The following is a 24,342-nucleotide window of genomic DNA, read 5'->3' as shown; positions in this document are numbered from 1 at the left end:
TATGTTGGTAAATATTTTTTTCTTTTCTGTAACTTAGTTCTTTTTTATTTTTTGTACTTTAGCTAGTTTATTTAATTGTATTTATTTGTAGCAATTGTGTTTAATTTATTTATTGATAGTGTAGTGTTAGGTTAATTGTAGGTAATTGTAGGTAGTTTATTTAATTATTTTATTGATAGGGTAGTGTTAGGTTTAATTATAACTTAGGTTAGGATTTATTTTACAGGTAAATTTGTTATTATTTTAACTAGGTAACTATTAAATAGTTCTTAACTATTTAATAGCTATTGTACCTGGTTAAAATAATTACAAAGTTGCCTGTAAAATAAATATTAATCCTAAAATAGCTACAATGTAATTATAATTTATATTGTAGCTATATTAGGATGTATTTTACAGGTAAGTATTTAGCTTTAAATAGGAATAAGTTATTTAATAAGAGTTAATTTATTTCGTTAGATAAAAATTATATTTAACTTAGGGGGGTGTTAGTGTTAGGGTTAGACTTAGCTTTAGGGGTTAATCCATTTATTAGAATAGCGGTGAGCTCCGATCGGAAGTTTAGGGGTTAATAATTGAAGGTAGGTGTCGGCGATGTTAGGGAGGGCAGATTAGGGGTTAATACTATTTATGATAGGGTTAGTGAGGCGGATTAGGGGTTAATAACTTTATTATAGTAGCGCTCAGGTCCGCTCGGCAGATTAGGGGTTAATAAGTGTAGGCAGGTGTCGGCGACGTTGAGGGGGGCAGATTAGGGGTTAATAAATATAATATAGGGGTCGGCGATGTTAGGGGCAGCAGATTAGGGGTACATAGGGATAACGTAGGTGGCGGCGATTTGCGGTCGGAAGATTAGGGGTTAATTATTGTAAGTAGCTGGCGGCGACGTTGTGGGGGGCAGGTTAGGGGTTAATAAATATAATATAGGGGTCGGCGGGGTTAGGGGCAGCAGATTAGGGGTACATAAGTATAACGTAGGTGGCGGTCGGCAGATTAGGGGTTAAAAATTTTAATCGAGTGGCGGCGATGTGGGGGGAGCTCGGTTTAGGGGTACATAGGTAGTTTATGGGTGTTAGTGTACTTTAGGGTACAGTAGTTAAGAGCTTTATAAACCGGCGTTAGCCAGAAAGCTCTTAACTCCTGCTATTTTCAGGCGGCTGGAATCTTGTCGTTAGAGCTCTAACGCTCACTGCAGAAACGACTCTAAATACCGGCGTTAGAAAGATCCCATTGAAAAGATAGGCTACGCAAATGGCGTAGGGGGATCTGCGGTATGGAAAAGTCGCGGCTGAAAAGTGAGCGTTAGACCCTTTAATCACTGACTCCAAATACCAGCGGGCGGCCAAAACCAGCGTTAGGAGCCTCTAACGCTGGTTTTGACGGCTACCGCCGAACTCTAAATCTAGGCCTATGTGAGGCAGAAGAAATATACCAAACAAATTGTATTGGTTTTCTATATTAGCATGGACCAATGCTTTATCAGAAAAGAACATTTCTAATTGTTGTAAAATAATATAAAAAAAACAAACAAATACATTTCATACGCAGGACAACCTTAAAGGGTTCATGAAACCCATTTTTTTTCATGATTCAGATAGAGAACACAATTTTAAACAACTTTCCAATTTACTTCTATTATCTAATTTGCTTCATTCTCTTAGTATCCTTTGTTAAAAACAGCAATGCACATGAGTGATCCAGTAACATGAGGCATATAAGTGCAGCCACCAATCAGCAGCTCCTGAGCCTTCCTAAGTATGCTTTCCAACAAAGGATACAAAGATAACAAAACAAAATTAGATAATGGCAGTAAATTGGAGAGTTGTTTAAAATTTTATGCTGTCCCTGAATCACGAAAGAAAAAAAAAAGGTATTTCATGTCCCTTTAAGCCATAGGGCCCTATTTATCAAGCTCCGTATGGAGCTTGATGCCCCGTGTTTCTGGCGAGCCATCAGGGTCACCAGAAACACAAGTTATGAAGCAGCGGTCTAAAGACCGCTGCTCCATAACCTGTCCGCCTGCTCTGAGGCGGTGGGCAGACATCGCCAAAAATCAACCCGATCCAATATGATTGGGTTGATTGAAACCCCCTAATGGCGGCCGAATGGCCACAAATCTGCAGGGGGCGACATTGCACCAGCAGTTCACAAGTATGCTGTCGGCATTTATCGATGTGCAGCGGACATGATCCGCAATATCGGATCATGTCCGCGCGCATCAAGATAAATAGGCCCCTAGAGTAAATAAATAATTGTCAGATTTACCATAACTATTTTATATAAACATTGTAACTCAGGGCAGGAAACCTAAGCAATACATTAATAACTCACACTTATAATGTTGTTCTTGGATATTTGTTCACATTTATTAATAAAACGTAATCAGCATATTTTAGAATTGAGACTGTAGTTTTGAGCTAAACAATAAGAATATTAAAATGACTCTTTTATAAATGTTTCAGGTTCATTGTAATATATGTGTATTTTTTCTATGCACTAGTTTATTAATAATTATTGTTTAAAAGAAACCACTTTGGCTAATTAGAATACAAAATCTCTCTCTCTCTCTCTCTCTCTCTCTCTCTCTCTCTCTCTCTCTCTCTCTCTCTTTCTCTCTCCCCCCCCCCTCTCTCTCTCTCTCTCTCTCTCATATTTTTCTCAAATAAGGTGCACTTTAAATAAACAAAAACACATTGATCGAGCCAAACCATAACATACTATCTTTCTTTGTAAACTACATATTGTGTTTGTTCTAATATTTTCACTATTTCTACTTTAGGATCCTCATAATCATTTAGAAATTGAGCAACATATCCCAAATGAAATCACCACAGGCTATCAAATATCTAAAGTCACAAACGGCACAACAATGCATGTGAATTCAGCAGTAACAGATATAAAGGATTCTGACACTCCTGATAATATCAGCGTGGTTTCATCACAGGTACAGTATTATTTATTTTTATGATTTAGCTGTATCCACATGGGAGACCAGAATTACTTGGCGACTTCCGAGCAGCTCTTTAACTATGTGTTTAATTGCCTTTGTGCCCATTTAAATAAACAAGATGATGACCCAATTAGGCAAAAACAAAAATAATGTGTCTAAATTTTACCTGAAGTGGTCTCATTCCTTTCTTTCAGAGATTATAGGAATCTATTCTTTTTTAAAAAAAACAAAAAAAAAACAAAGAGACTGCTATAAACCTCTTAACTTGTCATGTCTATCTCATTTTGTTCTAAATAAAACTCAATCTTTACTTTAGTACAATTTTACTCAAACGTACTTCTGGTACTGCTGAAAGGTAATGGTAGATAAATCTCAAAATGTTGATGACACAACTTGCCTCAAATCTAGGGGGCGCTACCAAAATGGCCAGATATAAAGTGGTGTATATTCTGGACAACAGTTGATCAAACCCAATTATAATCAATAGTATTGTGAACCAGGATCAAATAATAAATATGGGGTAGAGAAAACATTAACCTTCTTCCAATAATGTCAGTAAAATACACAAAATTAATATGAAGATAATGTAATAGTATAGAGATGGGCTACCCAGAAAAACAACAATTTTTGTCAATATTGACCATCAAACCAAAACATTATTATTGCCAATAGGTGTAAAGTCTTATCTGGTATGTCAGTCCAGTATAGATCCGTGCACTGTGTTCAGTATGAGTTCCTTCCTTGGATTCCAATAACAATAGGCAACTGCTCCTTGTGGTAGACAACACTGCTCACTCCAATAAACTTCTGTGAAAAAAATCACTAACAAGGGCGCTTCTTCATGTGATACTGATAATATTTAAAGTGGAATGCACTAAATACTCATACTCACAAGTATGGCAGCACCAAATTGTGCTAAGCAAAGCATTCTGGGAACTCTTAGTGTCCCAGCTCACTGATCACCAGAGCAGGGATTCACCTTGGACCGCCCCTTCTGCTGTAAGCTGGACAATGAAAGCTCAGACTCCCAAATGTCTCAAAGCCTGAGGAAACAGCAAGGATAGCTGAGAAACGCGTTGTGAAACTGTTTTATATACACAGGTTATATGTTAAGCCAGTGATTTTTAACCTTTTTTTTGCTGTGGCACACTTTTTTACATTAAAAAATCCTGTGGCACACCACCATCCCAAAATTTTAAAAAAATCACACATTGTAGCCTAAAACAGCATATATATACACATACACACACATACTGTATGTATTGTGCTGTTATGCCATGCCTCCTACAAACTACCCCTGCACTGGGAGTATAAAACAAGCAAAGTTTAAAAAATATGTCACACTGTTGTCAGTCTGCCGTGGCACACCTGAGGATCTCTCACGGCACACTAGTGTGCCACGGCACACTGGTTGAAAAACACTGTGTTAAGCCCTCTGTTTTTATATGTCGTTTATGATTAAAACTTTTAATTTTTGAGACATTTGGGAGTCTGAGCTTTCATTATCCATTTTACAGCAGAAGGGGCAGTCCAAGGTGAATCCCTGCTCTGGTGATCAGTGAGCTGGGACACAGAGTACCTAGCACAATTGGGTGCTGCCATAATATGAGTCTTTAGTGTGCATTCCACTTTAAGGGGCCTATCCGTATGGAGCTTGATGCCCCATGTTTCTGGCGAGCCTTCAGGCTTGCCAGAAACACAAGTTATGAAGCAATGGTCTAAAGACCACTGCTCCATAACCTGTCCGCCTGCTCTGAGGTGGCGGACAGACAGCGCCGGAAATCAACCCGATCCAATACAATCGGGTTGATTGAGACCTTCTGCTAGCGGCTGATTGGCCGCGAATCTACAGGGGGCGGTATTGCACCAGCAGTTCACCAGAACTGCTGTTGCAATGATAAATGCCGACAGCGTATGCTGTTGGCATTTATCGATATGCAGCGGACATGATCCGCAATATCGGATCATGTCCGCTCGCACATTCATAAATAGGCCCCTATATATTATCTGTATCACACGAAGAAGCGTCCTTGTTTGTGATTTTGTCACAGACGTTTAATGGTAAATAAATAACTATAAAACATTTGTGTAACAAATAAAATAGGAACCAGAGGGCATTGAAATGTTGAGGTAAATATTCCTGACAGGTGGGGACATAAGGATGAGATGTGAAATTTATTAACGAGACATGAAACTCAAAGTTTCTATCAATCGTAAATAAAAAAACAGTAGGGACAGTAAATAACTACTATATGTTTTTAAAAAAGGGTAATTTATTGATTCTCAGAGTTTCTCAGAGATTCTCAGAGTTTCAAATGCCCATGTATCAAGGCTAACTCTGCTGCATATATTTCCCTGATTGCCTTAAAGGGACATAATTTAAATTGGGAATGTCATTTTAAACAACTTCCCAATTTACTTTTATCACCAATTTTGCTTTTTTCTCTAGGTATTTTTAGTTGAAAAGCTAAATTTAGGAGGTTTATATGCTAATTTATTAGACCTTGAAGATTGCATCTAATCTGAATGCCTTTTGACCACTAGAGGGCATTAGTTCATGTGTTTCATATATATAACATTGAGCTCATGCACGTGAAGTGACCTAGGAGTGACCACTGATTGGCTAAAATGAAATAAGGGGGCAGGCAGCAGAAGCTTAGATACAAGGTAATCACAGAGGTAAAACGTGTATTATTATAACCGTGTTGGTTATGCAAAACTGGGGAATGGGTAATAAAGGGATTATCTTTCTTTTTAAACAACAAAAATTCTGGTGTTGACTGTCCCTTTAATCATATAACCACTGCAAATGAATGGACCACTAAAGTTAAAAATTAAAGTTTCATAATTAAGTTTATAGCGTGCAATTAAAAAAAAACTAAAATAATACTTTCATTATCAAAACATGCACAATCATTTTATATGTGCACTTTCTAAGGCTCCATCTCCTAAGACATTTCACATTATATATGTATGTGCATTTAGTGATTGGCTTAGGACTGTCACATGATACAGGTGGCGGGAGTAATGGATTGGCTTTGAACTTTTCCAGAAAATATTCTACTGCTTATATCAAATTCAAAGTTTTACCATTGCATTGTCTTTTTATTGTGTATTTGTTAGTTATTCGATTCTACTGTAGTTAGTAGACACGTGCATTGCTGAATGCAGAAGCAGCATTCTGCTTTTTTCATAGACGGATTTTGTTTTGTGAAAGTGCCACACCAGATCTTAGTGTGTTTCACTTTCCCAAGAAGAAATCTGGCTTCTGAAAACGAGCGTCTGCCTTCCCCATTCTTTAGTAAACAGGATTACCGAATGCACATCTAGAATTTGGTGGTCTTTTAATGCACTTTATACTAACATAATGACTGTGGTTAGGCTTGTCAACTGCAGGACTCAAGTTCAGATTGTCTCATCTAAAAAAGGAAAGTATGTATGGAGCTTTGCTATTGAAAAACATTTGCAGCAATCAAGATGGTCATTTGTTTTTAAAATGTTTGGCTGATAATGCTTTAGGAAGACAATGGAAATCTGTTCTAATCAAAAGGCATTTAGTTTCCCTTTAAGTATATACTGTATATATATATATATATATATATATATACCCGTATATATATATATATATACCCGTATATATATATATATATATATATATATATATATATATATATATATATATATATATATGTATATATATATATATATATATATATATATATATATATATATATATATATATATATGTACAACAGCAGTTTAAAATATGGGGAGGCGAAAAGTGAGTTTAAAATCCTCCACTAAATCCAAAATGTAGAGAATCTGAATCACTGTACTACCCCTAGCTAAGTTTAGAAGCTGTGTAATGCGGCAATGCTATGGCATAAAGGGAAGTCTGCCTTAAAAAGCAGGCTAGTAGTAAAAAAGTGAGTCATTGTGAACCTCATTTGCATATCTCACCCAGAGTCCTTTGCTGCATTGGAAACAGTCTAAGAGTTTCTGGGGTAAAAGCAAGTCTTCATACTTGTCTAGATTTGTAAATGGTTTACACTATGAGTTATTTTCTCTCTCTCTCTCTCTCTCTCTCTCTCTCTCTCTCTCTCTCTCTCTCTCTCTCTATATATATATATATATATATATACATATATATATATATATATATTTATATATATATTTTATTTTATAAAAAAATAAAAAAAAGGTTATTTTTAAAGCAGTGTTAATTTGTTTTGAAACTGACAACAAATGACTGTTTGTGCACAATTGGTTGTCAGGGATGGAGGGCTTACAAGCTAATAAATGCAATGCCTATAACCCTGTAGGTGGGCTGAGACATTCCTTCATAAGCAAGAAAACAAAAGAAGTTTGTTAGAGGGACAGTCTACTCCAGAATTGTTATTTTTTTTAAAAGATAGATAATCCCTTTATTACCCATTCCCCAGTTTTTGCATAATACACTTTTACCTGTGTGATTTCCTTGTATCTAAACCTCTGCAGACTACCCCCTTATTTCAGTTCTTTTGACAGACTTGCATTTTAACTAATCAGTGCCATATAGATCATGGGAGTAATCTATATGGCACACATGAACTAGCGTTGTCTAACTGTGAAAAACTGTCAAAATGCACTGAGATAAGAGGCGGCTTTCAAGGGCTTAAAAATGAGCATATGAGCCTACTTAGGTTTAGCTTTCATCAAAAAATACTAAAAGAACAAAAATTGATGATAAAAGTAAAGTTGCTAAATTTATCAAGCCCTTTTCTCCACATAGACTGCAGGTTCATACAAACTGCTGCTTCCCAGCCCTGTTCTCCACCACTTGCCTGCTTGGGATTGGCTTTGCATGGGCAGGGGTCAGGGTTGTACTAAGAAGACAGGGGTAAAGGGGCAAATATGTATGTCCGCCAGTGACATAAGAAGCCAGGGGTAAAGGGGCAAATATGTATGTCCGCCAGTGTTTGATAAATTAAGCCCATTGTAGTTCATTCATATTAACATGTTGCTTATTGATATTTTTGTCTTATAGAAGGCAAGTTGCTGGAAGACCTGGAAGTGGACACCCATGAGAGAAATTGGAACGTTAGCCTGGATGATTACATTGAGTGATGCTCTGCACAACTTTATTGATGGACTTGCTATTGGTGCTTCATTTACTTTGTCCCCTTTGCAAGGGCTGAGTACATCTATTGCTATTTTGTGTGAAGAGTTTCCTCATGAGTTTGGTGAGTCACAATCAATAAAACTCTTTACAATAAATAATCTGAAAAACTCGTCCTTTAAATCTACACATTGTTGGAACAGCTTTATGTAAATAATAATGTAAATAATATTAGTTTTTTATTTTTTACCTATAGGCTAAATTACATTTACCTAGATTAAGAGTTTTGCGTTGCGGCTTTTAACGCTGAAAAAATGGCAATTTCAGCGTAAAAGCAGGAACACACTATTGGGAATTGTGTCGGTATAGCTGTACCGCAAGCATTGTAGCCTGTAACGCAAATGTCAATCCCAATCTCTAAAAATTATGTTTTTGCGTGGGATCTCTATAGCACCGGTATTACAGCTTGTGCGGTGAGGCTAAAATGCTTGCGTTACATACCGACACGATCCATACCGCCATCTGAAAGCAGTAGTTATGGATTTTGTGTAACAAAAATGTTTCACAAAACTCATAACTAAAATGTTACAAAGTACACTAACACCCATAAACTACCTATTAACCCCTAAACCGAGGCCCTCCCGCATCGCAAACACTATATTAAATTTATTAACCCCTAATCTTTCGCCCACCCACATTGCGGCTATTAAATAAACATATTAATCCCTAATCTGTTGCCCACCCACATTGCCAACACTATTGAAATAAACCTATTAATCCATATTCCGCCGCTCCCCGACATCGCCGTCACTATAATAAAGTTATTAACCCCGATTCCGCTGCTCCCTGACTTTGCCGCCACTAAATAAAGTTATTAACCCCTAAACCTCTGGACTCCCACATCTCCGCCACTAAATAAATCTATTAACCCCTAAACCGCCAGCCCCCCACATCGCAAAACACTAAATTAATATATTAACCCCTAAACCTCACCCCCCCTAACTTTAATTAAAATTACAATATAACTCTATTTAAATAAATAAAAACTTACCTGTGAGATAAAAATAAACCTAACATTAAACTATAACTTAACATAACATAACTATTCTAATAAAATAAAAAAAACTACCAATTAAAATATCTAAATTACAAATTTAAAAAAACCTAACACTACGAAAAAAATAAAAAAATCTGAATTACAACAAAAATCCAAAGAATTTTTTTTAAAAAGTTTACCAAAAATAATAAACACTAAAATCACGAAAAATAAAAAACACTAAGATTACAAAAAAAATAAACGAAATTATCAAAAATAAAAACAATTTCACCTAATCTAATAGCCCTATAAAAAAAAGCCCCCCTAAATAAAAACACCCCCTAGCCTACTATAAACTACAGATAGCCCTTAAAATGGCATTTTGTGGGGCATTGCCCTAAAGAAATCAGCTCTTTTACCTGTTAAAAACATACAAAGTCCCCCCAACAGTAAAACCCACCACCCAACCAAACCCCCAAAATAAAAAAACCTAACTCTAAAAAAAACTAAGCTACCCATTGCCCCTAAAGGAGCATTTGTATGGGCATTGCCCTTAAAAGGGCGTTTAGCTCTTTTTCAAGTACCCATCCCTAATCTAAAAAAAAAAAAAAAACCCAAAATTTAAAAAAAACCCTAACACTAACCCCAGAAGATCTACTAATGGTATCTGATGTCCGGACATCCAGGCGGTGAGAAGTCTTCATCCAGGCTGCAAGGTCTTCATCCAGGTGGCGAGGTCTTCCTCCATCCTGGGGGCGTCTTCTATCTTCATCCCGGTGGCACGGAGCAGAGCTATCCTGGAAGCTGATCCCATCCTGCGCGGAGCGTCCTCTTCATACGGTCGCCGCCGAACACTTAAGTTGAATTATTATTATTATACTTTATTTATGAAGTGCCAACATATTCTGCAGTGCTGTCCATGGATACAATTAATTTAAATAAAACAATACAAGACTTGTAAGAGACAGGACAAAATTTACAAACACATACAGGAGGGATTGAGGGCCCTATTCCTGTGGAAACTTACAATCTAGAAATGCAAGGTAGCCGTTTCAAAATGACGTCCCTTGCATTCCTATTGGCTGATTTGATTCTTTAAATTTAATTCAGCCAATAGGATGAGAGCTTCTGAAATCCTATTGACTGTTCAAAACTGGCAATAGGATGAGAGCTACTGAAATCCTTTAGGCTGTTCAAATCAGCCAATAGGATTTCAGTAGCTCTCATCCTATTGGCTGTTTTGAACAGCCAATAGGATTTCAGTAGCTCTCATCCTATTGGCTGATTTGAATTTGAAGAATCAAATCAGCCAATAGGAATGCAAGGGATGCCATTTTGAAATGGATGACCTTGCATTCAACTTCAGGGTACGGCGGCGAGCATATGAAGAGGACGCTCCGCGCAGGATCGGATCAGCTTACAGTATGGCTCTGCGCCGCCGGAAGGAATATAGAAGTCGCCCTCGGGATGGATGAAGACCTCGCCGCCTGGATGAAGACTTTTCGCCGCCTGGATGTCCGGACTTCAGAAACCTTGAGTAGATCTTCTGGGGTTAGTGTTAGGGTTTTTTCTTTTCTTTTTTTGGGTGTTTTTTTTTTTTAGATTAGGGATAGGCACTTGAAAAATAGCTAAATGCCCTTTTAAGGGCAATGCCCACACAAATGCCCCTTTAGGGCAATGGGTAGCTTGTTTTTTTTTTAGAGTTAGGTTTTTTATTTTGGGGGGTTGGTTGGGTGGTGGGTTTTACTTTTGGGGGGACTTTGTATTTATTTTTAAAGGTAAAAGAACAGATTTCTTTAGGGCAATGCCCTACAAAAGGCCCCTTTTAGGGCTATTGGTAGTTTATTGTAGGCTAGGGGGTATTTTTATTTTGGGGGAGCTTTTTTATTTTTATAGGGCTTATAGATTAGGTGTAATTGTTTTTATTTTTGATAATTTTGTTTATTTTTTGTAATCATAGTGTTTTTTTTTTTTCGTTATTTTAGTGTTTATAGATTTTTTAATTTTTTTCATAGTTTTTTTTAAATTTGTAGTTCTTTTTATTTTATTAGAATACTAAGGTTAGGTTAATTTATAGTTTAATGTTAGGTTTATTTTTATTTCACAGGTAAGTTTTTATTTATTTAAATAGAGTTATATTGTAATTTTAATTTAAAGTTATGGGATTTTTAGGTTTAGGGGTTAATAGTTGAATTAAGTGTTTTGCGATGTGGGGGGCTGGCGGTTTAGGGGTGAATAGGTTTATTTAGTGGCGGAGATTTGGGAGGCCTGAGGTTTAGGGGTTAATAACTTTATTTAGTCAAATATGCACAGTCCACCAGCACAATATGGTAAAAAGTAAAATCTTTATTAAAGACCCTTGTTAAAATAGCTATTTATATATAAAATGCTATTTTAACAAGGGTCTTTAATAAAGATTTTACTTTTTACCATATTGTGCTGGTGGACTGTGCATATTTGGATAATATTAGGGGATTTTGCAGTTAACCCCTTGCACCGTGCACTGTCAGTTGTGCTGTATTTACCTATTATCGTTAAAGGGACAGTCAACACCAGAATTTTTGTTGTTTAAAAAGATAGATAATCCCTTTATTACCCATTCCCCAGTTTTGCTAAACCAACACTGTTATATTAATACACTTTTTACTTCTGTGACTAACTTGTATCTAAGCATCTTCTGACCGCCCCTAATCACATGACTTTTAGTTATTATCTATTGACTTGCATTTTAGCCAATTAGTGCAGTGTCTGCCACTAGCCACGGGCATGATCACAATGCTATCTATATGGCCTACATGAGCTTGCTCTTCCCTGCTGTGAAAAGTAAATAAAATAGAGGCGGCCTTAAAGGGCTTAGAAATTATCATATGTGCCTTCCTAGGTTTGCTTTCAACTAGAATACCAAGAGAACAAAGCAAAATTGTTGATAAAAGTAAATTGGAAAGTTGTTTAAAATTACATGCCTTATTTGAAAAATGAAAGTTTTTTTCGGACTTGACTGTCCCTTTAACTTTATTTAGTGGCGGCGATGTCGGGGAGCGGCGGGAATAGGGTTAAATAGTTTTATTATATTGGTGGTGATGTCGGGGTGCGTGGGAATTGAGGTTAATAACTTTATTATAGTGGCAGCGATGTCCGGGAGTGGCAGAATAGGGGTTAATAACTTTATTATAGTGGCGGCAATGTCGGGGAGCGGCGGAATAGAGGCTAATAACTTTATTAGTGGCGGCAATGTCAGGAGTGGCAGATTAGGGGTTAATAACTTTTATTAGTGGCGGTGATGTTGGGGGCAGCAAATTAGGGGTGTTTAGACTTGGGATTTATGTTAGGGTGTTAGGTTAGGTTAGGTTAAATGTAACTTTTTTTCCCCTTAGACATCAATGGGGTTGCGTTACGACGATCGCCATTCTGCACTTCAGGTGTTAGTTATTTTTTCTTACACTCTCTTCCCATTGATGTCTATGGGGGAAAGTGTGCATGAGCACATATTCTCAGCCCTTGGCTTTTGTGCAGTATGGAGCTTAACGCCACCATATCGCATGTACAAGGAGGCTTTTCAAAAACTTGTAATGGCAGCGCTATGGGGGGTAAAATAAAGCAACTTTTGTTGCGTTCGTTTCGCACCCTGTTTAGCGCAAAACTCATAATCTAGGTGATTGTGAATTTGTGAACAGTAATAACATCAGGCAATACATTGTTGTGAACTATTTATTATATATAAATGACTATTACAAGAATTCACAGTAATTATGTGAGATAACTACACTATCTGACATATAATGTAACCTATAGTGGAGTAGTTCTAAGTAACAAATGACCTAAGCACACCCTAAACAACTAATCTAGGTTACGTGTAAAATATTTTATTTATTTTATATACATCATGTTAAAAAGGAGAAACCCAAAAAATGTATTTTATGATTCAGATACATGATTCAATTTTACACAACTTTCCAAATTACTTTTATTGTCTAATTTGCTATTCCTCTTTGTAAGTTCTGTTGAAGGAGCAGCATTGCTTTACTGGGAGCTAGCTGAATACACCAGGTGAGCCAGTGACAAGAGTCATATATGTGCCACCACCAATCACCAACTAGCTCTAAGTAGTGCATTAGAATAGTATATGAGTTGAGAACAGGCTTTTTGACTTATAATAAGCATGTAATTTGGACATATAAGCCAAACATAAAAAAGCAAAGTTAATAAAAGGAAGGTAAGATTCTTGGAAGTTTATTTTATAATGTATATTTTATGTAAATTTCATTTTACTTTATTTCAGGTGATTTTGCAATTTTGCTTAATGCTGGTATGAAAATCCCCCAAGCTCTTTTTTTCAACTTTTTATCAGCTTGTTCATGTTACATTGGTCTGATATTTGGAATTTTGGTTGGCAACAATTTTGAGCCCAGCATCATCTTTGCTATAGCTGGAGGCATGTTTCTGTATATTGGACTGGCTGATATGGTAAGTCAATAGTATATAGTACAAGCAGGGCTTGTTAGATTTGTTGAGAAATTAAGAGCCAGAACGTTTTCAGTCCTCATGGTGTGTGTGGAATTATATATGGTCGGTGTGTGTGTGTGGTTTATATAAAAATCAGTAGTTTAACCCCTACTCTGTCAGAAAAAAGGTTATGGTTGGGATGAGTTTGTGAATACTTAGGGTACAATGGGTCATAATTACACCTTAAGGAACTAATATGTAACATTACGGGGTGAATAAGGTACAAATATGTTTCTAACAGTCTGTACCATTTAATCCCCCAAAAAAGGTACAAATGGTTGAGGTGGATGGGTGGTTCAAGGCTGCCAAACCCTGCAAGTCCATATAATTTGTGCACCTGGGGCCCCATCCGATATGCAGCGTCGCCCGCAAAAGCCGGCGACGCCGTTTTTTTTTGCGGGTTTGGTATCACATATACGGCGTAGCATACAATTTACGCCCGTATATTTCACCTGTCGCCCGTAATTCTTACTCCCATAGGCAAACATGGGACCACGTCGTAAATCGGTATCCAATATCCAGCGCAAGGCCTTACGTGGCGAAAATGGAGAAATCTTACTCCATTTTCACCTCGCCATAAAATGCAGCCGTAACAGGCCTTGCGGTGAGTATGGGAGCACCGTAACTCCCTAAAATGCCTGCAGAAAAAACCCTAACACCTAACGCATGCGCAATGTCTATCTACCTGTAAACCACAGTCCCCCACCGCAATAACTAATAAAGTGTATTAACCCCTAAACCGCCACCACCTACATTAAATTTATTAACCCCTAATCTGACCCCCCTACACCGCCGCCACCTACAATAAATGTATTAACCTCTAATCTCCCGCCCCCAACGTCGCTGCCACTATATTAAATTTATTAACCCCTAAACCTAAGTCTAACCCTAACACCCCCCTAACTTAATTATTATTTAAATAAATATAAATAATATTACTATTATTAACTAAATTATTCCTATTTAAAACTAAATACTTACCTATAAAATAAACCGTAATATAGCTACAATATAATTAATAATTACATTGTAGCTATTTTATGATTTATTTTTATTTTACAGGCAACTTTGTATTTATTTTAATAACTATTTAATAGCTACCTAGTTAAAATAATTACAAAATTACCTGTAAAATAAATCGTAACCTAAGTTACAAATACACCTAACACTACACTATCAGTAAATTAATTAAATTAATTAACTACAATTATCTAAAATTAAATACAATTAAATAAACTAAACTATAGTACAAAAAAAAACAAACACTAAATTACAAAAAATTAAAAAAAATTACAAGAAGTTTAAACTAATTACACCTAATCTAAGCCCCCTAATAAAATAAAAAAGCCCCCCAAAATAATAAAATACCCTACCCTATACTAAATTACAAAATAGCCCTTAAAAGGGTCTTTTGCGGGGCATTGCCCCAAAGTAATCAGCTCTTTTACCTGTAAAAAAAAGAACAATCCCCCCCACATTACAAACCACCACCCACACACCCCTACTCTAAAACCCACCCGATCCCCCCTTAAAAAACCTAACACTATCCCATTGAAGATCACCATACCTTGAGCCGTCTTCACCCAGCCGGGCCGAACTCTTCATCCGATGGGGCAGAAGAGGACTTCCAGACCGGCAGAAGTCTTCATCTTATCCGGGCAGAAGAGGACATCCGGACCGGCAGACGTCTTCATCCAAGCGGCATCTTCTATCTTCATCCATCCGACGAAGATCGGCTCCATCTTGAAGACCTCCAGCGCGGAGCATCCTTCCAGGCCGACGACTAACGACGAATGAATATTCCTTTAAATTATGTCATCCAAGATGGCGTCCCTCGAATTCTGATTGGCTGATAGGATTCTATCAGCCAATCAGAATTAAGGTAGGAAAAATCCGATTGGTTGATTTAATCTGCCAATCGGATTGAAGTTCAATCCGATTGGCTGATTGGATCAGCCAATAGAATTGACCTTGCATTCTATTGGCTGATCCAATCAGCCAATCGGATTGAACTTCAATCCGATTGGCTGATTAAATCAACCAATCAGATTTTTCCTACCTTAATTCCGATTGGCTGATAGAATCCTATCAGCCAATCGGAATTTGAGGGACGCCATCTTGGATGACGTCATTTAAAGGAATATTCATTCGTCGTTTGTCCATCCGCCTAGAAGGATGCTCCGCGCCGGAGGTCTTCAAGATGGAGCTGTTCCTCGTCGGATGGATGAAGATAGAAGATGCCGCTTGGATGAAGACGTCTGCTGGTCCGGATGTCCTCTTCTGCCCGGATAGGATGAAGACTTCTGCCGGTCTGGATGTCCTCTTCTGCCCCATCAGATAAAGACTTCGGCCTGGCTGGGTGAAGACGGCTCAAGGTAGGTTGATCTTCAATGGGGTAGTGTTAGGTTTTTTTAAGGGGGGATCGGGTGGGTTTTAGAGTAGGGGTGTGTGGATGGTGGGTTGTAATGTTGGGGGGGATTGTACTTTTTTTTACAGGTAAAAGAGCTGATTACTTTGGGGCAATGCCCCGCAAAAGGCCCTTTTAAGGGCTATTTTGTAATTTAGTATAGGGTAGGGCATTTTATTATTTTGGGGGGCTTTTTTATTTTATTAGGGGGCTTAGATTAGGTGTAATTAGTTTAAACTTCTTGTAATTTTTTTATTTTTTGTAATTTAGTGTTTTGTTTTTTTGTACTATAGTTTATTTAATTGAATTGTATTTTATTTGAGCTAATTGTAGTTAATTAATTGAATTTATTTATTGATAGTGTAGTGCTAGGTGTATTTGTAACTTAGGTTAGGATTTATTTTACAGGTAATTTTGTAAATATTTTAACTAGGTAGCTATTAAATAGTTATTAACTATTTAATAGCTATTGTACCTAATTAAAATAAATACAAAGTTGACTGTAAAATAAAAATAAATCATAAAATAGCTACAATGTAATTATTAATTATATTGTAGCTATCTTAGGGTTTATTTTATAGGTAAGTATTTAGTTTTAAATAGGAATACTTTAGTTATTAATAGTAATATTATTTAGATTTACTTAAATAATAATTAAGTTAGGGGGTGTTAGGGTTAGGTTTAGGGGTTAATAACTTTATTATATTGGCGGCGACGTTGGCGGCGACGTCAGATTAGGGGTTAATAGATTTTATAGGCTATGTGGGCTATGGCGGTTTAGGGGTTAATACTTTAATAGGTGTATTGCATTGTGGGCTATGGCAGTTTAGGGGTTAATACTTTAATAGGTGTATTGCGTTGTGGACTATGGCGGTTTAGGGGTTAATACTTTAATAGGAGTATTGCGTTGTGGGCTATGATGGTTTAGGGGTTAATACTTTAATAGGTGTATTGCGTTGTGGGCTATCGTGGTTTAGGGTTTAATACATTTATTATTAGGAGTGAGAGGGGGGATTGCGGATATAGGGGTATACGTGTCGGGCTTATTTTTGGGAGGCAGGTTAGACAGTTACCGGAGATTTAACATTTTAGTTAGTTTTCTTAGGCGCAGGCAGTTTCTAAAGTGCTGTAAGTCACTGGCGACTCTTTGTAGTTACGCTCATTTCTGGACATCGCTAGTTTATTCGACTTACGGCACTTTAGGAACTGCCGGCGGGGTATATGTAATACCCCGATGTGCAAGGTGAAATTACGGGCGGTGTGGGTTCCCTCGCTTGCGCCGATAACTACGCCGTATTATTTCCCAAGATGGTAAACGGTTATTTTATACTTAGGCTACATAGAGTTATCCACAGTGATTTCAATTATTGAATGAACACATAACTGGCAATCACCCAAAATGAATTCAACATACATGTTGGACAGCAATATAGTTAATGTTAAAGGATTCCAAAACTTTTAATTTTTAGTTGTTTAAATTTTATAAAAATCGTATCTATAAACCTTCATTAGCAAAACTTACCCACTTTGAACGGAAAACGAGCGTTAGAAGATGAATAAAATATTATATGACATTTATGAAAAAACGTCATCAAAGCCAAACCCCCGTTTCTGGTGCCTTCAATGCAAAAACTATTAGCCAATCACAGCGCGATTTTGTGCATCTCATTATCGCTTGCATTCGTCACCCTGTGCATGCGCAATACTATACGTCCATTAGCGCATGCGCAGATTACCGCTTAGATGCCAGACTTACCCAAAACAAGTTATTGGCATTCAGTTGGTCTGCAGTGTAAATGGAATGTGACGTATGTAATGACGTTTCAATAAGATAGCGCATGCGCATTATGCACAAAGTCAGACATCTTGATAACTCAGGTTATCAGACACGATTCGTGAAATACAAATATGATTAGATCGGTGGGTTTGGAAATCAATAAAATTTCGGAGCAGCATAACAAGAGTACGGTAAAAATATGACACGCAAAGTTAATTACAAATATCGTTAAAATATAGGTATTGATAAGTTAAAGTTACATTTTTTTCATCGTTTAGTGTCCCTTTAAATGGTTGTTGGTTAAATGCAAGGGGTGAACAAAACAACTAATAATACTTAACAACCCATATATTTACTGACGCTGTGTTGTTGGTTCTAAACAGCAAACAAGGACTAAATTAACATTTTAATGTTTATATTTAGAGCATCAAGATGATAACTTTTACACATAAAGCAAATGTATTATCTTAAATTACAAAGAAAACATATTTTTTAACTCTATAAGATAAACAAGAGCTGTTTAAGAACCAGTTTTAAAAAAATAAAATAAAATTATGAACGTTCCCCAGTCTTATACATGGACATTGTGTACCACCCTATCTGTTGGTAGAAAGTTCCTGGATATTGTGTAACACAGCAACATCTATTGGTAGAGGTTCATCACCAAAATGTGTACTGGCGAAAAAGACTAATTTGCATATATTTTGCATAGGCTGACATTTCAAATGTATGGTTGAGTTTTATTGTTTATGCCTCCCCTGAATCCCCCTTCCTTTTGTTAGAGTTATATTTTATTATTATTTTTTTGTCTATCTGTTTTCTCTATATTTATGTGGAGTGTGTCACAATAAGTTAAAAAGTGTGTTGTTAGAGTCTAGTCCTGAGTGAAATAAGGTCATACGAATAGTTCCTTTTGGAACAGGTTGTTTTGCCTAGTTCTATCAGAGTCTTAGAACCTGCTTACTGGCGATGCTTTCTGATGTCATAACATTTCAGTGTGGCTACTGATAGTTTTATTAATTGTTATTTAAAGCTGATTGTACACTTATCTTTCTGAGCAAGAGCACAGTAGGTGAATGTATGTTTGAATGTATTTTAATACATTTGATGGAGCAGCTCTTTGGCATTTTAACTATGCTGTGTTGAGTACAAATTTGTCATCATGAGGGGCAAAGAGCTTGCCACTAGGGCAGTACCCTTAAAAGGCCAGATTTGTACCATTTTTAAGTACATTATGGTACCATAGCACCGAGGTCCAATTTAGTCACCGAAGGTACATAATACACATATTAACACCTAAAGATATATTCATATACATATATTTTTTTAAATGCTGCCCATTGCTGTGCTACTTACACTCTTCGCTGTGCGAGGTTCTAATCCCCTCTCTGGCGGCATCAGAACGAGGCTCCCATAGGAGCCTATGGAAGTACGCTCTCGTGAGCACAATGCTTCCTAGTAATGCGAAAGCAAGCTCACATTCACATTCTGATTTACTTGTTATACCAGCGCACATTATCGTGTTCCGATATTACAAAGTGGAGCACTAATATTGCTTGCATGCAAACAATATTTAGCGCTCCACTTGTAATCTAGCCCTAAAGCTGTTATCTATCTTTTGAAACAATAAAAAAGCAGGTAGACTGTCCCTTTAAACTGTTTTCAGTGAGAGCTTTTACTGTGCATTTGCAGATGTAAACATGCTTGTTGGACCAGCTTTTACAAATTGTGCCTGTTAAGGGACCTAGCAGTTACTAAGGGACCTAGCTCACTTCTATACATGACCTCTTCATCTCCCGCTCCCTCAACCTTCTGGCCCTAACAGAAACCTGGCTCTCTCCCCTAGACACAGCATCCACTGCTGCTCTGTCACATGGGGGTCTCCACTTCAGCCACACTCCTAGGTCTGGTAACAGACAAGGAGGTGGTGTAGGTATTTTACTTTCCTCTCGTTGCACCTTTCAACAAATACATCCTATCTCTTCCCTCACTTTTCGCTCATTCGAAACCCACATGATTCGCTTATTCTCCCCTCTCTCTGTACGTGTTGCAGTCATATACAGACCCCCTGGCTCCTCATCTCAATTTCTAGACCACTTGGCTGCCTGGCTACCCTATTTCCTTTCCTCAGACACCCCTGCCCTCATTCTTGGCGACTTCAACATCCCCCTTAACAATCCCACTGCCTCATCTGCTAAACAACTTCTGCAACTCACATCCTCTTTCGGTCTGTCACAATGGACTAATCCTCCCACTCACAAAGACGGTCACTCTCTTGACCTGATCTTTAGCTATCGATGCACTCTCCCAAACTTCTCAAACTCCCCTTTTCCTCTTTCTGACCACCATCTCCTTACTTGCAACATATCATCCCTTCCTACAACTCTCCCTCCTTCTACTCCTCACACCAAACTTCACAGAAGCATTATGTCTTTAGATCAGCAACAACTTGCTAATTCCCTTAAACCGCTCCTCTCATCCTTCTACTCCTTTTTCTGCCCTGAACAATCTATCTGCCACTATAATTCCACCCTTATATCCGTCCTTGACAATCTTGCCCCTCTTACCTGGCATACTCCTCTGACACAGTACCTACGCAGATGTTCCCCTACTGCTGAACGGCATTGGAGAAAATCACGGAGTTCAGCTGATTTTCTTCATTACAAATTCATCTTGAACTCCTACTATTCTGCCCTTAATCTCCACAAGCAACACTACTTCTCTACTCTTATCTCTAATCTTTCTTCAAACAGAAAAAGTCTGTTCTCCACTTTCAATACTCTCCTCTGCCCTCCCCCATTTCCTAATACAACTTCTATGTCAGCTCAAGACTTTGCCAGTCACTTCATTAACAAAATTGACTCCATCAGACATGAAATCAGCTCTCAACATAATTCCATTATCTCCCCCCCCCTCAAATACTCTCACTCAACCACAACCCTCATAACCTGAAACTTAGTTCATTCTCCCCTGTTACTGAGGAAGAAGTTTCGGCACTTATACTGCGCTCTCACCTCACTACCTGTCCCCTTGACCCTATCCCCTCACAGCTACTCCCCTCCCTCTCTGCTACCCTTACCCCTATACTAACACACATTTTCAACCTCTCCCTCAGCACTGGTACATTTCCCTCATCGATGAAACATGCACTGGTCACACCTATCCTCAAAAAACCTTCTCTTGATCCTACCTCCCCTTCCAACTACCGCCCTATTTCCCTCCTCCCTCTTTCTTCAAAGCTTCTCAAAAAAATAGTATATGCACGCCTATCCCATTTCCTTACGTTAAACTCCCTTCTTGACCCACTGCAATCTGGATTTCGTCCCTATCACTCCACAGAGACAGCTATTGTTAAGGTCACCAGCGACCTACTTACTGCAAAATCAAAAGGCCACTTCTCTCTGCTTATCCTCCTTGATCTGTCCGCAGCCTTTGACACTGTCGACCACCCTCTTTTGCTCCAAACCCTCCAATCCTTCGGCATCTGTGACACAGCCCTTTCGTGGCTCTCTTCCTACCTATCAAACCATACCTTCAGTGTAGCCTTCTCTGGGGCCTCCTCTGCTCTGTCACCACTTTCTGTCGGAGTACCTCAAGCTCTGTCCTCGGTCCCCTTCTCTTCTCAATCTATACCTCATCACTAGGCTCCCTAATTAAGTCCCACGGTTTCCAATATCATTTGTATGCTGATGACACCCAAATCTACTTCTCTGCACCAGACCTATCTCCCTCCTTGCTAACCCGTGTCACTAACTGTCTTTCTCACATCTCTTCCTGGATGTCCTCCCACTACCTCAAGCTAAATCTCTCCAAAACTGAGCTCCTCATTTTCCCCCCTTCTTCCAATATCTCCACCCCGAATATCTCTATAACTGTCGACAACTCCATCATTACCCCTACCCCGCATGCACGATGTCTCGGGGTCACATTTGACTCAGATCTTTCCTTCACTCCTCACATTAAGTCCTTGGCTAAAGCCTGCCGCTTCCACCTTTAAAACATCTCCAAAATTAGACACTTCCTTACACAAGACACAACTAAGATTTTAATCCACTCTCTCATTCTTTCCCGCCTTGATTACTGCAACTCTGTCCCTTACAATCCATAATGAATGCCTCTGCCAGACTCATCTTCCTTACACGTCGCTCTTCATCTGCTGCTCCTCTCTGCCAATCCCTTCACTGGCTTCCTCTTGCCTCTAGGATCAAACACAAAATTCTCACTCTGACATACAAAGCCCTCGACTGCACTGCTCCCCCTATATCTCAGACCTTGTCTCCGGATACTCTCCCTCCCGTCCCCTTCGCTCTGCTCATGACCTCCTACTCTTCTCCTCTCTGGTTACCTCATTGCACTCCCGTTTACAGGACTTCTCCAGACTGGCTCCCATCTTGTGGAACTCTCTGCCTCGCCCCACAAGACTCTCCCCTAGTTTTGAAAGCTTCAAGCGCTCCCTAAAGACTCTACTCTTCAAGGATGCATACAACCTATGCTAACCTTACTTTATACCAGTTCCACTCCTCCATTGCTATCCCCTGAACCCCCTTAACATGTAAGCCTAAGAGTCCAGCTGTTTGTAGATCACCTTCTTAAGAGTGGATTACAACAGTGCAAATCTTGGCAGGGCCCTCTACCCATTTGATCCCTTTAATTGTTTTGTTGTACTCCCCTTTGTTTATAGCGCTGCAGAATCTGTTGGCGCTCTACAAATAACCGATAATAATAATAATAATAATACTATATCATGTAAACTGAGCCATATCCAAAGCATTATACTATTATTATTATTGTTATCATTCATTTGTATATTTTTTAGCCCCACAAAATTCCATAGCGCTGTATGTATGTATGTATGTATATATATCTATGCTAACTCTCTGAGCAGACACACTGTTAAAAATGCTTGTAGCATATCTAGATATACTAAAAACAGTGATAGCTTTTAAGAGAAGCGTTTTTGCTAATCCAAGTATTCTACAAAAATGCTTCTATTCAAAATTGAAATGCACTGATTTGCATTTCTGTTTGGCTGGAATGTCCCTTTAATCAAGGCCATATTTTTGTAAGCCTTCTTCAAAAAGTTTGAAAAAATTCAGTGCCATTTAAAAAACAAAAACAAACATGGGTCACAGAGACAATGTCCCCTGAATCTCATGACTCCAGGGAAGAATACAAGCTTTGGGTGCTATGCTGTGAACAAGGTTCTTGAGTGAAATGTATAAAAGACCCAATGTGTCCAACTATTTATTCTATTAAAGGGACAGTCTACACCTTCATCATCTTAATAGTTTACCATAGATTAAGCATCAAATAACCTCCTGCACGCCTTTCTATATCATGTAGTAGGAACGGTAAAAAAAACCCTTATTAAGAATTTCCAAATTTTCTATCACAATTTTTTCACTCAATTTTTTTTTTTTACACACATGTTGTAAGTAGTTTATATCAGAACACACCAGGCTTCCGGGCCTCTTTAATACACATCTATAAACATCAAAGCATCAACCATAAACAGTAGATAACAGATACACGATTTTAGTAGACTTCCATAATAGACTAGCTGAGTAGACTTCGGTCAGAAGACGATATAAAACAATGGAATAACTTGAATTTTCTTTTCTTTCTTAGTTTCCAGAGATGAATGATATGCTCAAAGACAAGATAAATGGAAGAAAATCGGATATGATTTTCTTCTTGATTCAGAATGCTGGACTGCTGTCTGGATTTACGATTATCCTACTAATTACATTGTACGCAAGTGAAATCACATTGGATTGAAAAATGATGTCATATGATCAGACAATAACTTTTTTTTCTTGAACAAATGAACTTTTCCCTTTTGTTTCTTCAAACCTCAAGAAATTATTTTCTAATGCACTCTTGAATGAAAAGACTTTGGAATCAAGAAGAGGACTATGAAATGCTGCTATGTTTAAAAATTTCTTTTTGTTGTTGTTTTATTATTGAATGCACCAGGTTTTACCTGTACAGTGTTATAGTGAGCCATTGGTGTTACAATATACGATACATACAGGCAGCTACTTAGCTATTATTTCATGTAATCGTGTACAAACAAAGAGCTCATATTTAAATCAAAATCTAAATATATAACTTTTTTGTATTTGAATTTAAATCATGTATATATATATATATATATATATATATATATATATATATATATATATATAAAAATAAATATATTAAAAATTATAAGGTATTATATTTCAATGACCTTCAAACCTTATCTCAAATATATTTTAGTCCAGGGCATGGAGTATATTTGCATTTTGAAATATCTGAACTTCTGTAAACATCTTAAACAAGTTTTATCCCAAAAAAACTCTATTCAATCAATTTATATTATATAATATAATATAGTGTCAGAACATAAACTATAAAGTGAAACTAGTGATTACAAATGGCATGAACCTTCTATGCTTATGAGACATACACTATACTTTTAATATATATACAGTATATACAGGGGTGGAAAAATATCACTATGGTTTACTAGTCAGGGGTTAAAAGCTACTAGCCCTGAGGGAAAAAGTTGTCCGCTGCAATTTCTAAG

General features: G+C 37.6%; 1 protein-coding gene across 1 annotated transcript in view; it reads left to right on the top strand.

The window, feature by feature from the left end:
* The window catches only part of SLC39A8 (solute carrier family 39 member 8), a 115,089-nt gene extending 91,220 nt beyond the window's left edge, over nucleotides 1-23,869 (top strand). Inside the window, exons 5-8 of the mRNA XM_053703494.1 lie at nucleotides 2,780-2,944; nucleotides 7,977-8,172; nucleotides 13,364-13,548; nucleotides 23,400-23,869. Coding sequence (XP_053559469.1) covers nucleotides 2,780-2,944; nucleotides 7,977-8,172; nucleotides 13,364-13,548; nucleotides 23,400-23,549 — 696 coding nt within the window. The 3' untranslated portion in view covers nucleotides 23,550-23,869. The remainder of the gene's footprint in view (nucleotides 1-2,779; nucleotides 2,945-7,976; nucleotides 8,173-13,363; nucleotides 13,549-23,399) is intronic.
* Nucleotides 23,870-24,342: the final 473 nt, after the last annotated feature.

Source organism: Bombina bombina, chromosome 2 (genome assembly GCF_027579735.1).
Source record: "Bombina bombina isolate aBomBom1 chromosome 2, aBomBom1.pri, whole genome shotgun sequence".
Lineage (NCBI taxonomy): Eukaryota > Metazoa > Chordata > Amphibia > Anura > Bombinatoridae > Bombina > Bombina bombina.
Note: the sequence above shows the minus strand (reverse complement) of the source record. Positions and strands in the feature narration are given on the sequence as shown.